The sequence below is a fragment of the Microcebus murinus genome, chromosome 13 (assembly GCF_040939455.1).
Source record: "Microcebus murinus isolate Inina chromosome 13, M.murinus_Inina_mat1.0, whole genome shotgun sequence".
NCBI classification, from domain to species: domain Eukaryota; kingdom Metazoa; phylum Chordata; class Mammalia; order Primates; family Cheirogaleidae; genus Microcebus; species Microcebus murinus.
The window spans coordinates 81,964,220-81,979,540 of NC_134116.1; the positions used below are offsets into that span (position 1 = coordinate 81,964,220).

A 15,321-nucleotide genomic window follows, 5' to 3' on the forward strand; every position below is an offset into this window, starting at 1 on the left:
TGTGTCACATAGCCCAGGGCCTGCAGGGTGGCCTCGTGGCAGCCACAGCATAACCACACCTGGGGACTGTGGTCAGGGCTCACTGGGCCCTGCTGTGGCTGTGGGCGTGCCAGGGGTGTGGGTGTGTCAGCCGTGGCCCCGGGCATCTGAGTGCCTTCTTCCCTGTCTGGCGGGGCCGTCCACAGGGCTCAGCTCGTGTTCCTGTGTGGGAGATAAGGGACGGGTGAGCGCATGCCACTTAGGGCTCACACCAGCTTAGTCCGTGGGGTGTGAGGTGGTGTTGTGTGGGAATATATAGGCTGCCTGCAGTGGCTCACACCTGTAATGCCAGCACTTTGGGAGGCCAAGGCAGGAGGATCCAATGAGCCCAGGAGGTACAATGATGCTTCTGTACTGCAGCCTGGGCAGCAGAGTGAGACCCTATCCCTGACACAAAAACCAAAAACAACCAAGCCAGCTGGCCTAGATGATGTCTAGGGTCCCTGGAATCCTGACGTTTTCATTATTTGAGTCTTAATCCGTGCCCAGGCTAGAGTGCTATGGCATCAGCCTAGCTCACAGCAACCTCAAACTCCTGGGCTCAAGCGATCCTTCTGCCTCAGCCTCCTGAGTAGCTGGGACTACAGGTGCCACCATGCCTGGATAATTATTTTTTTGTGGTGACGTAGTCTCACTGTGTTGCCCAGGCTGGTCTCCAACTCCTGGCCTCAGGCAATCCTCCCGCCTTGGTCTCCCAAAGTGCCAGGATTACAGACATGAGCCACCTTGCCTGGCCTCCTATGCTGATTTGTCAACTGAATTAAAATGCGGAGGAAGTTTTGATGTTACCTTGAGTGGAACCATCCTAGGGTGTTATGAGTTGAGGGAGCGGGTGGGTGGAGTTTGCTGCCTAAATATCTAGTTTTATCGGAGGGAAGTCATCTGGCACGAAGGAGCCACACTCCAGGGCAGGACGGCCTTGCAGATGTAGCGCACATCCTTGATGGGCAGCCAAGGGTCCGGGAGGCACCCTCCTTGCAGGCCAGTGAGTGAGCCTGCCGCCTTTCTTAAGGAGACCCTGGGGCCAGACGTCACAACTGGGGACACAGGCCTTCCTGTCTGCCTGAGTCCCACGGTGGGTCTGAGTCACAGCTAGGCTGCCCTGAGCTCAGGAAACCCCCAGTTCAGTGAGGGGCCTGTTAGCAAGCCTGCCTCATTCTGCCCGCAAAGCAGACAGCGTCCTCGTCACCCAGGTCAGGTCTCCTCGCTGACCAGGTGGGAGATGCCAGCCACGGCCCAGGGCTGCCTCCTGTGCAGGCACCCGTCGAGATAGCACGGGACGGAAGCTGCCACAGACACGCAGAGGCGAGGTGGGGAACTGCCTCCCGACCACCTGCACCCCGTGTTTCTGCACCGTCTTGGCTTCTGGCAGATTTCCCCACGTCACTCCCATTAGTTTGGCCAGGATGGAATCTGCCCCGTCAGAGGGCATTTGATCAAGGCTCCCGTCCCCAGGGTCCCATCTGAATGGACACCACCAACCATGAGAGTCTGTCCTGTTCCTTCAGTGATGAGGTTGTCGCTGAGGAACTGTGAGGGATGAAATGTGGCCCTTGCCCTTTTGGGGCTCCCGGTCCCGTGGACAGGTGGCCCGCTGCAGTGTGGGGAGCGCATGCACGCACACGTGGCCCGCACCGCCCAGGGGGGAGCGGGGTGGGCTCTGCCTGCTGTGGGACAAAGACTGTGGCCTCATGGGCCACACCGTGGACAAGGGGCCCAGCCAGGTGGCCACAGTCAAGCCATACTTCCACTGCAGTGGCTGCTGCGTGCCCTGCAGTGTGCATCTGACCCCACACTGGCTGTTCCCAGACTGCTCTGCTCTGGGGTAGTTAGAATCTCATTTCGACTCAAGCTCTTGCAGCACAGGTGGCACTCTTCTGCGCGCCTCATCCTGCTCTGTACCGTGCGATGCGGTGTCTAGTACGGAGGTTACACCAAGCAGTGTGACCTTGAGAAGATTAATGGAATTCCGATGTCCCTAGGCTCCCGAGCCAGGGACCGCGTCATTGTGCTGTCTCGCGCTTGCTGCGAGGAAGGGCTCACGCTGCCTGAGCAGCGAGGATCCCAGAGCCCAGAGCCTCCTGCCGTGCTGCGGAGAGCCTGCGCTTTTCGATATCTCAGCACGAGTTATTTGTTCGCCTGTTTTTACGAGGGAAGTCATGTCAAATAAATTGCGTGTGTGAGAGAGAGAAGTGGAACGAGTGCCACGCTGCCCCTGGGCCACCACTCTGCCCCCGAGAGCCAGGGCCGGGCATCCCCAGGCCTGGCAGAGTGGCAGACTCACGGCTGGACCTCACGTGAGGCCCACTCCTGATCTGTACAGCAAGGGGGTGGGACTGTCACCCGAGACTTCTCAGTCGGCGTAGAACTCCACGAGGTCAGCTGGGGCTACGAGAGGGGGAAGTTTGTCTACAGGATTGTTGCCTCTGTGCATTAAATGAGCATATACAAATGTCAAAAGGGGCCAGACACAGTGCCTCATGCCTGTATTCCCAATTTTGGAAGCCTGAGGTGGGAGGATCGCTTGAGGCCAGGAGTTCAAGACCAGCCTGAGCAACATAGCAAGACCCTGTCTCTACAAATATTAGAAAATTAGCCAGTCACAGAAGTCGGGAGGCTGAGGCAGGGGGATCGCCTGAGCCCAGGAGTTCAAGGCTCTAGTGAGCTGTGATCACACCACTGCACTCTAGCTGGGCAACAGAGCGAGACTCTGTCTCAAAAAAGAAAGCGTTTCCAAAGGGGGGGTGTGAGTAGAAACTTACCTGAATGTGCGTAGAGAGGGGCCGTCACAGACAGTGTACCTGGGAAGGGCCCGAGAGTGAGGCCAGAGACTGAGGCCTGCATGGGGTCTCCTGCGCTGCCCTCCTCTGACTCCTGTCACTTCTCCTTCAGAGTCGGAAGCCTGGCCTGGCCCTCGGCATAGACCAGCCCAGGAGCAGATGAGCAGGGACATCTGCGTCATCCACACCTGGCCGTGCACCTACTACGCAGAGCTCGAGAAGCGATGGGTGCCAGGAAGACTGTCCTTGACGCCGCAGGCTCTCAGATTCACGGCTGACAGCACGGGAGAGATTCTTGTTGGCTTTCCCCTGTCCAGCATCGCCGAGATCAAGAAGGAGGCCTCACACTTCATCTTCAGCTCCCTCACCGTCCTGGAGAACAGTGGTGCCAAGCACTGGTTCGGCTCCCTACGGCCAAGTCGGAATGTGGTCTTCAGCATCATCGAGCACTTCTGGAGAGAGCTGTTGCTGTCGCAGCCCGGACCCACGGCCGGGGCACCCGCCCCCAGGACCCGGGGGCAGGAGCTCACGGCACTCATGGCTGGCTCCCAGAGGCGCCTGGAGGACACCGCGAGAGTCCTTCACGACCAGGGCCAGCAGCTGGATGGCGTCATGAGGGGCCTGGACAAGATGGAGTCGGACCTGGAGGTGGCTGACAGGTGGGTTTGCAGTGTATGCTGTACCGGGCACTCCCACAGGGAGGCCACACATGTGGAGGCCTGCATGCGGGTACGGGCCTATCCACCGCACCGTGTTCAGTCCACATCCAGCATGCTGAGCACCTGCTGTATACGCCATGCTAGACACGTTACTGTGTCTGTGGCTTTGCTTTGGTGGTTCTGGACAGGCCCTCCTCTGTCAGGTCCCAGAGGGTAGAGAGGTCTGGTGTCAGCCTGGTTGGTGAGCTCTGTTCTGATTTTTCATTGTGTCGTTGGCATGAAATTTATAGAATGTTTAAATGTAATTTCTTCACTTTGTCAAAAAATTTTTCTCTGTGTTTCATGGTTTATTAGGTTATTATAACTGAAATGTCCAATTTCCTTAAGCACTAATTTTGACAGTTGATATCTCTGACATTTCACTTTGACACTTCTAGTTTTATTTTTATTGTGAAGGTACATCCTCATTCTTTCAAACACATGTTTTGGCTTGTGATTATCTTTCAAATTTCTTTTAGAGGAATTTTTGTGAAATCATGGATAAGTAAAACATTTGCATTTTTAAAAAATATGAGTTCTGCTGTGGAACCAATGCAACACAGAGCTCAAAATATCAATGAAGCATTTGGGAAGCATGTGGCTAATGAACACATAGTACTTCAGTGGTTTGAGAAATTCTGTTCTGATGATTTTAATCTTGAAAACGAGCCATGTCGTTGACCTGAGACCAAGGTGGATAATGATGAGCTGAAAGCTGTAGTGGAAGTGAATCCATCTCAACCTACACATGAATTAGCAGCAAGGTTTGACGTTATTATTCCAACAGTATTGGACCATTTGAAACATGGACTAAGTAAAGAGGCTGGGTAGATGAGTTCTACGTGAATTAAATAAGTGTCAGAAGAGAAATCGTCTCAAAGCTTGCCTTTCTTCGCTGTCACGACATAAAGACCAACCATTTCTACACCATATTGTTATGTCTGATGAAAAATGGATTCTTTTTGACAGTGTTCAGCAAGCATTCAGCACATGGATGATGGATAAAGATGAAGTGCTGAAACACAGTCAAAAACCACATATTAGGCCGGGTGTGGTGGGGCATGGTGGCTCACGCCTGTAATCCTAGCACTCTGGGAGGCTGAGGTGAGCGGATTGCTCGAGGTCAGGAGTTTGAAACCAGCCTGAGCAAGAGTGAGACCCCATCTCTACTATAAATAGAAAGAAATTAATTGGCCAACTAATATATATAGAAAAAATTAGCCAGGCATGGTGGTGCATGCCTATAGTCCCAGCTACTTGGGAGGCTGAGGCAGGAGGGTCGTTTGAGCCCAGGAGTTTGAGGTTGCTATGAGCGAGGCTGATGCCACGGCACTCACTCTAGCCTAAGCAACAAAGCAAGACTCTGTCTCAAAAAAAAAAAAAAAAACAAAACAAAACAAAAGAAAACCCCCCAAATATTCATGAAAAAAGCTAATGGTGTCTGTTTGGTGGTCCAGCACTGGTATTATCCATTGCAGCTTCATGAAACCTGGTCTATCAATCACAGTGGATATCTCCTGCATCCAGTTGGATGAAATCATGAGGATGCTTGTGATTAAGCAGCCAAGATTGGTTAATAGAGACAGCCCCATCCTCTTGCAAGACCACATGTCGCACAAGCAATGCTGCTCAAACTACAGAGGCTGGAATTGGAAACTCTCTGTCATCTACCGTATTCACCAAGCTCAAATTTTTATGTGTTTTAAATTTCTATTGTTATTTCTTTAAAAATAGTTTTGAAATGTATTGTTTCTAGTTTTTGTAATCATTCAAAGGACAGTGAGTATGTCCCTGCCAGGCACCTGTGGCTGTGGTGGGCAAAACCTAGACCCGGAGTTGGGTTAGCATATCTGTGCTCAGCGCAGGCTCAAGCACTGGACTGAGGGTGGATCCTCGCCTGAAACCATCTGGACACCACGGCCTGGGCACCATGGCCTGGCCACGCAGACACAGAGCATCAGCCGTCACTGCTGCCCCAGGAAGCCTGTGCCCTGGTGAGCTCAGGTCTGCTCTCTGTCCCCAGCCTACTGCCGAGGTAGCCCCAGAGGCTGGTCCTGAGGGTGTGTACGGAAGAAGGCTCTATCAATCATTGAGAGAAATGTGTTAAAATCTACAACTGTGATCATCTATTCCCCCTTTTAGTTTTGTCAATTTTTTGCTGAATGGATTTTGAAGTTATGTTATTAGGTGCATGCATATGTAATATTGTTAAGTCTTTCTGTTAAAGTGACTCTCTGATTATTATGTGATGCCCATTACCTCTGGTAATACTTCTTGTCTTAAAGTTTAATTTGGGCATGGTATATCCTGTTTCCAATCCTTTGCTTCCAATGTATCTGTGTTTTCATATTTCACAGCATGTCTCTTGTAAGCAAAGATATAGGCAGATACGATTTCTTTATCCAGGCTTGCCTTTTAATTAGAGGATTTAGTCCATCTGTGTTTAGTGTGAATGCTGATATGGTTTAGTTTAATCCTACCATCTCACTGTTTTCTGTTTGTGCCATTTGATCTTTGTTCCTTTGTTTTTCCTTTCCTATCTTCATTTTTCTCTCTTCTATTGACTTTTTAGGTATATTTCTTATTGTTTGTTATTAGTGGTTACTATTGAGATTTGCTGTCCAATGTGGTAGCCACTAACAACATTAAAATTTAATTAAGTTAAAAATTCAGTTTCTCAGTTACTTTAGCTGCATTCCAAGGCCTCAGTAGCCACTTTGGCCTCCTGCTATATTGGACAGTGCAGACATAGAACATTACGTTACCACAGAAAGTTCTTTTAGCTAGCTCTCTAGGGATTAAGGTCAGGATTTATTTTGAATCCAAATTACCCAGGTCAAGGCAGCACCATGTGGAAAGAGGAATATCCTAGTCAAAAGGTGTGTGTTTTGCTACATCTCACTCCTGATTGGCTTTGTATCTGCAGGCAGATGTCTGTACTGCCCTGAGCCTCAGTTTTCTCCCCTAAACATGGAGATGATAATCCCTGCTCTCTCTCCTCCGTTGAGTGAGTAGGGAAGAGAAACACTATAAATTGGTAATGTTCTTTGCAAAGGTTAAAGCAGTTTTCTAAAAAAAACTAAAAACAAAAGTATTACTCTTTCAAAATTGATCGGTTTGTTTTTCTCTGTGTTCTTTGCCTTTTCAGATTGCTGACGGAACTGGAATCTCCTTCTTGGTGGCCCTTCGGCTCTAAACTTTGGAAGACACCTCCAGAAACAAAGCCCAGGGAAGGTGCCTTGGCGGCCAGTTGCGAACCTTTTGGAAAGGAAGGGGTAGTGATCAAAATTCCTGCCATTATTTCCCAAAGGACAGAGTCTCACGTCAAGCCAGGGAGGCTCACCGTCCTTGTCTCTGGGTTAGAAATCCATGACTCCAGTTCTTTGCTCATGCACAGGTTTGAAAGAGAAGACGTCGATGACATTAAGGTCTACTCACCTTATGAAATTAGCATCCGCCAGCGGTTTATCGGAAAGCCAGATGTGGCATATCGTGTGATATCCGCCAAGCTGCCGTTGGTCATCCCCATTTTAGAAATGCAGTTCAGCAAGAAGATCGAGTTGTTGGAAGACGCCTCAATGCTCAGAAGCATGAAAGCTTCTCCTGCTGCGGAGAAGATCACGTCAGTCTGGCACGCAGGTGGGTGACCAGCAAGGCAGTGTGTGCGTGGACTTCTGAAATGACAGCCAGACCCGGCCTGTGCCCAGGAAATACTGTGCAGACGCATGACTGAGAGCCACTGTTGGCTTCCAGCTCACGAGAGATGGTCCGTTTGTTTGTTTATACATAGAAATAATTGCAGACCATGCTTCATAGTACTTGACATCTGTGAACCTTGAGTTGCCAAAATTTGTCATACACTTGATAGACACATGGATTTCACAGTAGGTCAGTGCCATGGTCTGTATATGGTTTTTGTCCCCACCAGAACTCACGCTGAAGTTTGGGAGGTGACGGCACAGGGGCAGACCCCATGTGGGCGGCTTGGTGCCACTCTCTCGGTAGCGAGTGGATTCTGGGTCTGGCAAGACTGGATCAGTCCTGCAGGGATGGATTGGAGTGGGTTGTTCTAAAGCCAGGAAGCTCCTTGGGTCTGTCTCTTTGCACATTTCCGCTTCCACTTTCACCTTTGCCTTGTTAGGAAACATCCCAAAAGCATTTGCCAGAAGGTAGTGCTTCCCAGCCTGCAGAACCGTGAGCTGTATGCCCCTCTTTTCTCTGTAAATTGCCCAGTCTTTGGTATTGTGTTGAAGCAACACAGAACGAACTGAGACACAGTCAGAAGGGCTTTCAGAATGCACGTTTCAGAACAGGAGGAAGCTCCAAGCTCAGCGTTCTCACCTGCTGGTCTCTCTTTTCCCTTCCTCTGACTTGAGAACCAGCCCTCCCGGTTATAACTGGTACCACCCGCACCGCTTCTGGTAGGTCTCTGTCCCTCCACCCCTGCCCTGCCACGCTCCTGTGTCCCTGGTCATTTAATTGACATGTTCCCAGCCCATTGCTAAGACATGTGTTCAGGGGTCTGTATCTTTGAGAATTGTGCAGTGTGGTTCAGTGTGTCACGTTCTCAAGGTGCTGTGCTGAGTGGCCCTGGGGGCTCTCCTGCAGGCCCCGTGTGGGGCATGAGCTTCGGCTGGGCCTGACCCAGGCTGGGCTGAGGGGCCAGACGCCAGGTGCTCTGCACATGGACAGGCCCCGCCTCCCCCGAGTGCTGGGGAACCTGACTGTGTAGTTTGCCATTCTCATGGGGGTCAGGTGGCATCTCGATGTTACTTTAACTTTCACCCTTTCATTCATTGTGAGGTGGAGCTGATGTTTTTTGTCTGTTCTGGGCCTGCAGTTTTGCTCTGTGTATTGCCTGTTCTGTTTTCTTCTTTTCTATTGTGCTTCCCCCCCTCCCCCAGAGATTTGCAAGAATTCCTTATCTGTTCTAAATATTAATCACTTGTAGACTTTGGAGGCTGCAGATACTTCTTTCAAACCATCTTCCTCTGTTATAGAAATCTTTCAATTTACTGTGGTAACATCTACACTTTCCCCCTTAAGTTTGTTTTTGAGCCCTGATTAAGGAATCCCAAAGTCATAAAGTACTCCATTTTCTCATTTGAGCATTGTAGCTAATATGTGTATATGCACAGGTAAATATGTATATAATACACATATACTGCAGGTACATACTTTGGTATGTATGTGTGTATATATATATATGTATATTCTGTGTATACAAGTAATCATCTTTCTTTACGAATTTTGATCGCCAAATCTCTCACTGTTAAAAGTGAGAGAGATTTGCTACTGATGTCACCTTCTTTTTTATTCTTAAGTGATTGATTTCAGTTTCAGTAGTCTGTTTCCGCCCCACATGAATGGAGCTAGATGTCTTCAAGTTTCAACATTAAATATATGTGGTGATGGCTCTGGTCCCATAAGCACCAAAATGTTGGAAATATTTACTTTAAAACTTAATTTAAAAACTTGCATTCTTGGTATTTCCAGATTTTTCTGTGGCCCCTAGGTCAAGGCAGGACACAGAAGCTGAGCTCCATAGGCTGAGAAAGGTAGGCAGTACCAGCCAGCAGATAACCCGTAGCAGGAGGCCTGGCCGCCCAGCCCCGCCTGCACATGCCCTGTGAGAGGTGGCCCAGCACCCCACGCCTCCTGGACAGGTGTGGGGACAGGCGGGACGGTTGCAGTCTGCTGTCCGCCATGTGACCACTGCCAGCTGGGCCCCGCAGGACTGCGGTACACACCTTTAACATGGCACAGACACAAAACCCTCCTTGGGTGTGACACATGACTGTATCAGAGAGAGCTGGCCACGATCCTGGAATTGAATTAGAGGGGAGGTTTCAGACAGAGAAGAGGACACAAACAGGACAGAGAGATGGGATGAGATGTAACATAGCATCCGTCATTCAGCACGGGCCATGGGTGCCCATGACCTGCACGAACGGGACCAAAGGGCGCCATGACCTGCATGAACGGGAGCGAGCAGAGAGGCAGAGTCCCGGTGTGCCACAGGCTGGAGGGAAGTAGGAAGAGGGGCTCCACCAGCTACCCAAGTGGACAGACCATGTGGCCTAGGTGTGTGACTCGGGAGGCACGAGGACATCCTGTGCAGGTGGGGACTGTCCTGGTGAGAGAGGACTGAAGAGGTGGCACAGGCATGTGACTCAGGAGGGGTGAAGACGTCCTGTGCAGGTGGGGACTGTGCTAACGGATGAGGAATGCAGAGGTGTGCCACAGGCATGTGACTCAGGGAGGACGGGTGAGGACATCCTATGCAGGTGGGGACTGTCCTAGTGGAAGAAGCCTGAAGAGGTGGCTCAAGCATGTGATTCGGGAGAGAGGGGAGGTTGTACTTGCCAGTGGGCTGCATCGCAGTGTGGGTCCTGAGAGGTTCTGGGAGCTGATGTGCTGGGTCATCCTACTGCAGGTTTGTGTCACCTTTTGTGCTGTCTGCACCCATGTGTTTCACCGGCCGGGTTTACTGGAAGTGGGGTTCTCAGGGCAGTCCCTGCTGGGCTAAGTGTGCAGGAGCAGTCTCTCCTTCTCTGTGTGGTGGTTCCCATGTGGTTTAAGGGTTTTCCACGTTTGTTCATCCAGGGGGATCTTTCCTACCTAAGGTCGAAGATTATGGGCTTTGGCCACAGGGAAAGCCTGTAGCTACTTGCATAGTATCACTCAGACCTTGGTGGTATTGAGTAACTGTGACGTGACTACAGCACGTGTGGGCTATAGCAGGACTGTCACTGGAGTCATTTTTCCTTGTGTGCGTGTGTTGAGCCATGTTGTGATGGCAGATTGCTCCTTCTCAGTACTGACTTCTCTAGCATACCCCCCACTGGGCTCTGTGCTCCTTCCTCTGGGGTGGGTGCTCCTTCCTCTGGGTGGGTGATCCTTCCTCTGGGGTGGGTGTACCTCCACATGGTAAATCGGGGGCCGCACAGCACAGGGGTCACACACCAGTGGGAAGCCAGCTGGGGTGCCCCAGCAAGGTGGCATCCAGTTTGCTGGGATCTCAGTGGACTTACACGGCCCGTGAGGATTTCCCTGTCACTGCCACCTTGCTGCTGTTGTCATCGCATGTCACAGCAGGGTGACTCTGTGCCAGTTCCTCTCTGTTCACTGCTCCTGGTTGGAAGTGTTGCAGGCCGGGGAGGTGGAAAGCATGATTGCTGTCTCAGAAATCCCTGCCTCCCTGGGTGAGCGCACACCCTGGCCACACGGTGGCAGTCGTGCAGCACTGGTCGGGCACTCATCCTGTGAGTGACACTCTGGGTGGGGAGACTTTCCGGAGACCTGGGCGGTGATGTCTGTGCCAGCCAGGAAAAGTCACAGCCTGGCCTGGGCCCTGCTGGTCATGTGGGGTGTGGGACACGCTGTTGCAGGTAGCTGTTTTTCTGCATTGCATCTTTAAAATAACCTTGTTAGTTTAGAACAGTTTCAGATTTACAGTAGAGGCATGAGATAGTTCAGAGTCCCTGCGTCTCCCTGGCTCCCCACCCTGTTAACACCTTCCTTCATGTGATGGTTGTGTTGTCTTCACTAGAACCCACTTTTTATTTTATTCTAGACAGATCTCCTCCTCCTGTTTGAGGAGCTCCCAGGACCCCAGCTGACCATTCGGCCTTACATCTCCCTGGCCCCTGGGGCTCTGACCACCTGCAAGAGGCCTGGTCCAAGGTGCAGGACAGCCCCTCAGGGTTTGTCTCGTGTTTTCTCGTGGTCAGTCTGGGCTGTGCGTTTGGGAGGAAGGCTCAGGACGCAGAGCCTTCGCACACCCTCCTAGGGGCTGTGCATAGTGTTTCCCAAGGGTTCCATCTGGCTTCCAGTGTTTTCTTTGTTGCTGGCCAGCCGTCACCACCTCAGAGAGGCTGCCGGGCCTCCCCTGCCTGAGCCCTGCTCCCTGAGAGCCGTCCCTGGGCTTGTGCCTCTCCCAGGGACCCCCGCCTATCCCCACAGCAGGTGGACCACCAGCAGGAAGCACAGGCGTGTGCTGGACGGACCCAGCGGGTTTTGGGCGAGGTCAGCAGCTTCAGGCCGTCTTTTGAGGCAGAGAAGTTCCAACCGGAGCCCCCAGGGGTCCCAGGAAGGGCTGGGTCCCCTGTGCTGGCCTGGAATTAGCAACATCCTCTGTTTCAGATTTCTGGGTATTTAAGTGGAATCCCATTTGTTAAAGTTCAGGAGCGGTCAGTGTGTGTCTCTCTGTGGTGCAGCCTCAGGTGTTGAAACAGAAGCTGGCGCACAACAGGGCGGCATGGAGGCTGTGCCCTCGAAGCCGGCGTCGGAGCTGCGGGCCCGGCTAGAGGTGCCCAGGAGAGCAGGATGCCCCCAGGTCAGCACTTGGAGGTGGGAGACAGACCTCACGGACAGAGGACCTGGTGGGGCCTGCGTGGGGCACAGGGTGCCCTGAGGAGGGAGGGCGCCCACCCTGGGCCGTGAGAGACGCCGCCCTGCTGGTGGAGGGTGTGCTGGCACCGTCAGGGAGTCTCAGGCCCAGGCTGGTAGTTACCAGGGACACGTCCTTTCGTTGTCGCTCTGTGTTACAGCCCGACCCAGCCGCGCACCTTGCTGCCTGGCTCAGAGAAGCGCTTCTCCCCAGGACCCGGCCGGTAGTGGCTGTCAGCCACCTCCTGGGGGAAGCTCTGATTAGCAGAAGTGCTAATTAGCAGCTCAGGTGCTGGCTGGGGCAGAACATGGGAAATGCATCTGTATGCACATGGGCAGAGGCAGGTCACGAGATCAGCGTGGTGCGTTTTGTTTTTGAAGAGTGGAATAGTGAGGGGTTCTGGGGAAAGTGTGCCTGTGTGGCGGGTGTGAGGTTGAGGGGCCTCCTTCCCCAGCTCCAGTGCCTGAGCTCTCTCCACCTGGCCTAGCTCCTGTCCCTCTTCAGGGCCCCCTGGAAACCTGTGTCCCTATGCTGACCTGGGCGTGGCTGGCACTCCTCTGCTCAGCCTGTGCTACCAGGAACCAGGGACAGTGAACTTGAGAATCTGAAGAGGTGATAAGGTTGGAGCCGGGGGTGTAAGCGAGAGTGAGGTCTCCCCCCATGGAGGGCGGGTCTCGCTGGGCGTCCTGGATACTGGCCAGCTGGGCCCCGCTCTTGGAGGCTTCACCCCCAGATGTAGTTCCTTTTCCTTTCTCTCCTGACAGTGTGGTTGACGGCATGGTCAGCAGCGGCTCCCGGGCTGCCTCGTCCCAGCCCCTGTCAGGGGAGCAGGGGCTCTTTCCGCAGTGGGATCCTGGAGGGGCGCTGAGGCCACCCACCCTCCCCGTCCCCCATCCCACTCCCTGTCCCAGCATCCTCATGAGCAGACGTTGGGGTGCTGGGTGCTATGGAGAAGAGCAAACAAGAGAAGTTAATTGAGCCCTTATCTAGGCCGGGAGGTGCGGAGGCTCTCCAAATAAAGGACAGGTGGCCCTCTGCGGGAGGCGGCCACGAGCCACGCGGTTAGCACTGCCTGCACCACCTGAGGTGAGACCGCCCAGCCCCATGTGCCCTGACCGCAGGGCAACTCTGACTCATGGCCCACTTGGACGGTCAGCCTCGCTTGGCCTAGGCGGGCAGCCACATCAGGTGCTCTGCAGAACCACGGCGTGCTTCAGATGACGTGGATGTCACTGCACCGACCCAGTCCTGGGCTCTGTGTGCATTTCACTAGGGGCCAGTGAGTCTTGTGTTTTCTACTCCAAACCTTGAGTCGTTTCCAAAAAAAAAATTACCACTCTTGGATAAAGGGCCTCTCTTCTGAGAGGTAGAAATAGAATCACCCCTGAATGTTTGGGGGGTGTGGTGTGGCTCACAGAGGCCTGGGCAGAGGACCAGTGACATGACGGGGGACGCTCCGCCAGGCTGCAGGGCCGCCACCCTCCTGGGTACCGCTCTCTGAAGTCCTGAGTGCTCTTGGTGGTTTGCACCTTCTGGAAGATGTCACCCTGACTGTGACAATGCTTTTCCCTTCCAGCATCCGGGCTGACGGGCTGCACCGCACACCGAGAGCCACCCTCAGGGGCCCAGGCGGATGGGCCACTGCAGCTGCAGATGAGCCAGCCACTCTTCTCCGAGGGGGAAGCCAAGGAACTGGCCCAGGTAAGGTGTCCCCAGAGCCTCGGTAGCTGGCGTGGCATCCCTGCACTCACAGGCTGCTCCTTCCCCTCCCGATGGGAACCTGCTCGGGACCAGCTGCACCTGGAGGAGATGTGCCACCCCCCTGCTGCCACCTCGCAGGGAGCACAGGCAGTGCCCGCTGTGAGTGCACGCGCCTCATGGGACGCAGACACCCACGGCTCTCGGACACCTCGCCACGCACACAGCTGCCCTGGCACCCACTTCTGTCTATTCATCTGCGCACGCGCGTGTGTGTACTTTGTGAGTGCCTGTGCACGTGTGTTTGCATGCTGTGTGTGCGCTCAGCATGGGCATGCGCATGTATGCGTGTGTGTGCAGTGTGTGGAGTGCACTGTGCTGCACGCGTACGTGCACGTGTGCTCTGGATGTGTGCCTGCCGCCTGTGTCCGTGTTCTGCGAGGCACTATGTGAGCACGCGCCGTCGGGGCGGTGGCTCGCGAGGTCTCGCTGCCCGGCTCTGGCTTCTCTCGGAGGCTTGCCCCTTTTGCCTAGGAAGTTGAAGTTTAAGTATTTGATGTAAAAATGTTTAATTTGTCTTTCTATATTATTGCTGGATAACGTACTGGTTTTTCTTCCTCCTTTTCAAATAAGTTTCCAGGCTGTACCTAGACATAACGTCGTTTCATTTGCAGCTACTTCAGTACTGGCTTTAAAAGATAAGGACCATCAAAAATAACCGTAATGCCTTTCTTACCTTAAAATATAAAAAATAAAAATAATGGCTTAGTATCATCAGATATCAAGTTGGTGCAGAAGCCTGCCCGGGCATCTCGCTGTCTGTCGCGATCACAGCCTGTGGGGCCTGTCCCGCCGGCCAGTGCCCCGTAACATGCAGCTTCCCTCTGTCGTGTCTCCCCAGCAGCTGGTTTGTTGAGAAGCAAAGGTGTTTGCTCTGCTGGGAGTGTGCGCTTGCCCTTGTGGTTCGTGTCCGTGGGGGGTGCGGCTCTCCGCCCCTGCGCCCGCGAGTCAGCAGGCGGGCCGGGGTCTGCGTGGGGCTCAGCCCCGTCTTTGGAAAGAGTGTGTCGTGGGCACCTCTGCCCGCCTCCGTCAGGAGGTTGGTAAACACGGCGTATCTCTTAAACCTGCTTTTAAAAACTAGTTCTTACTTTATGTGTCCTTTGAGCTCGGCGCTTTCCTTTTTGGGAAAAAAGCGTTCATCTTTGCTATGGGATATTTTAAGTAGACATCACTTGTCACTTTTTCCTCCTGGTCTCACTTAGTCATTTTTAGCAGTGACACACAAAAGTGCTGCTTTTTAGCTGTCACTAGCACATTCTGCAGATTACTAGTCACTTCTTTTCATAGGCCCGTTTATTTCAGAACTCACTCTGCATAGGTCTTGTTTGCTTGGGGTTTTTGAGAAACCTTAATACTATGAAGGCAAACCTGCTTGCCTGGGTTTGCCCTGGCGTCCTGAGAGCCTCTGAGGGGCGTGGGCCTGAGGCCGGTGGAATCCGAGCGTGCCCCTCCCCCTAGGAAGGTGTCTGCGGCTGAGGCGCTCGCTCTGTGTCTCACTGTCACGATCAGGTTGACGTGGGAACGACGCTTTTGGATGGGAAACAGGAATTTTTCCTGTTGGTTCAGATGGTGGCTGTGCAGTTTGAAAGGGGCTTCCGTTTCCAGACCTCCGGTGTCTGGCACCACATGCAGGGTGCCCTTCACCTCAAGGCCA

General features: G+C 53.0%; 1 protein-coding gene across 1 annotated transcript in view; it reads left to right on the plus strand.

Moving 5' to 3' along the window:
- The window catches only part of SNAP47 (synaptosome associated protein 47), a 38,436-nt gene that overhangs the window by 7,361 nt on the left and 15,754 nt on the right, over positions 1–15,321 (plus strand). The window contains exons 2-4 of the mRNA XM_012778598.2: positions 2,932–3,478; positions 6,666–7,156; positions 13,486–13,610. Coding sequence (XP_012634052.2) covers positions 2,979–3,478; positions 6,666–7,156; positions 13,486–13,610 — 1,116 coding nt within the window. The 5' untranslated portion in view covers positions 2,932–2,978. The remainder of the gene's footprint in view (positions 1–2,931; positions 3,479–6,665; positions 7,157–13,485; positions 13,611–15,321) is intronic.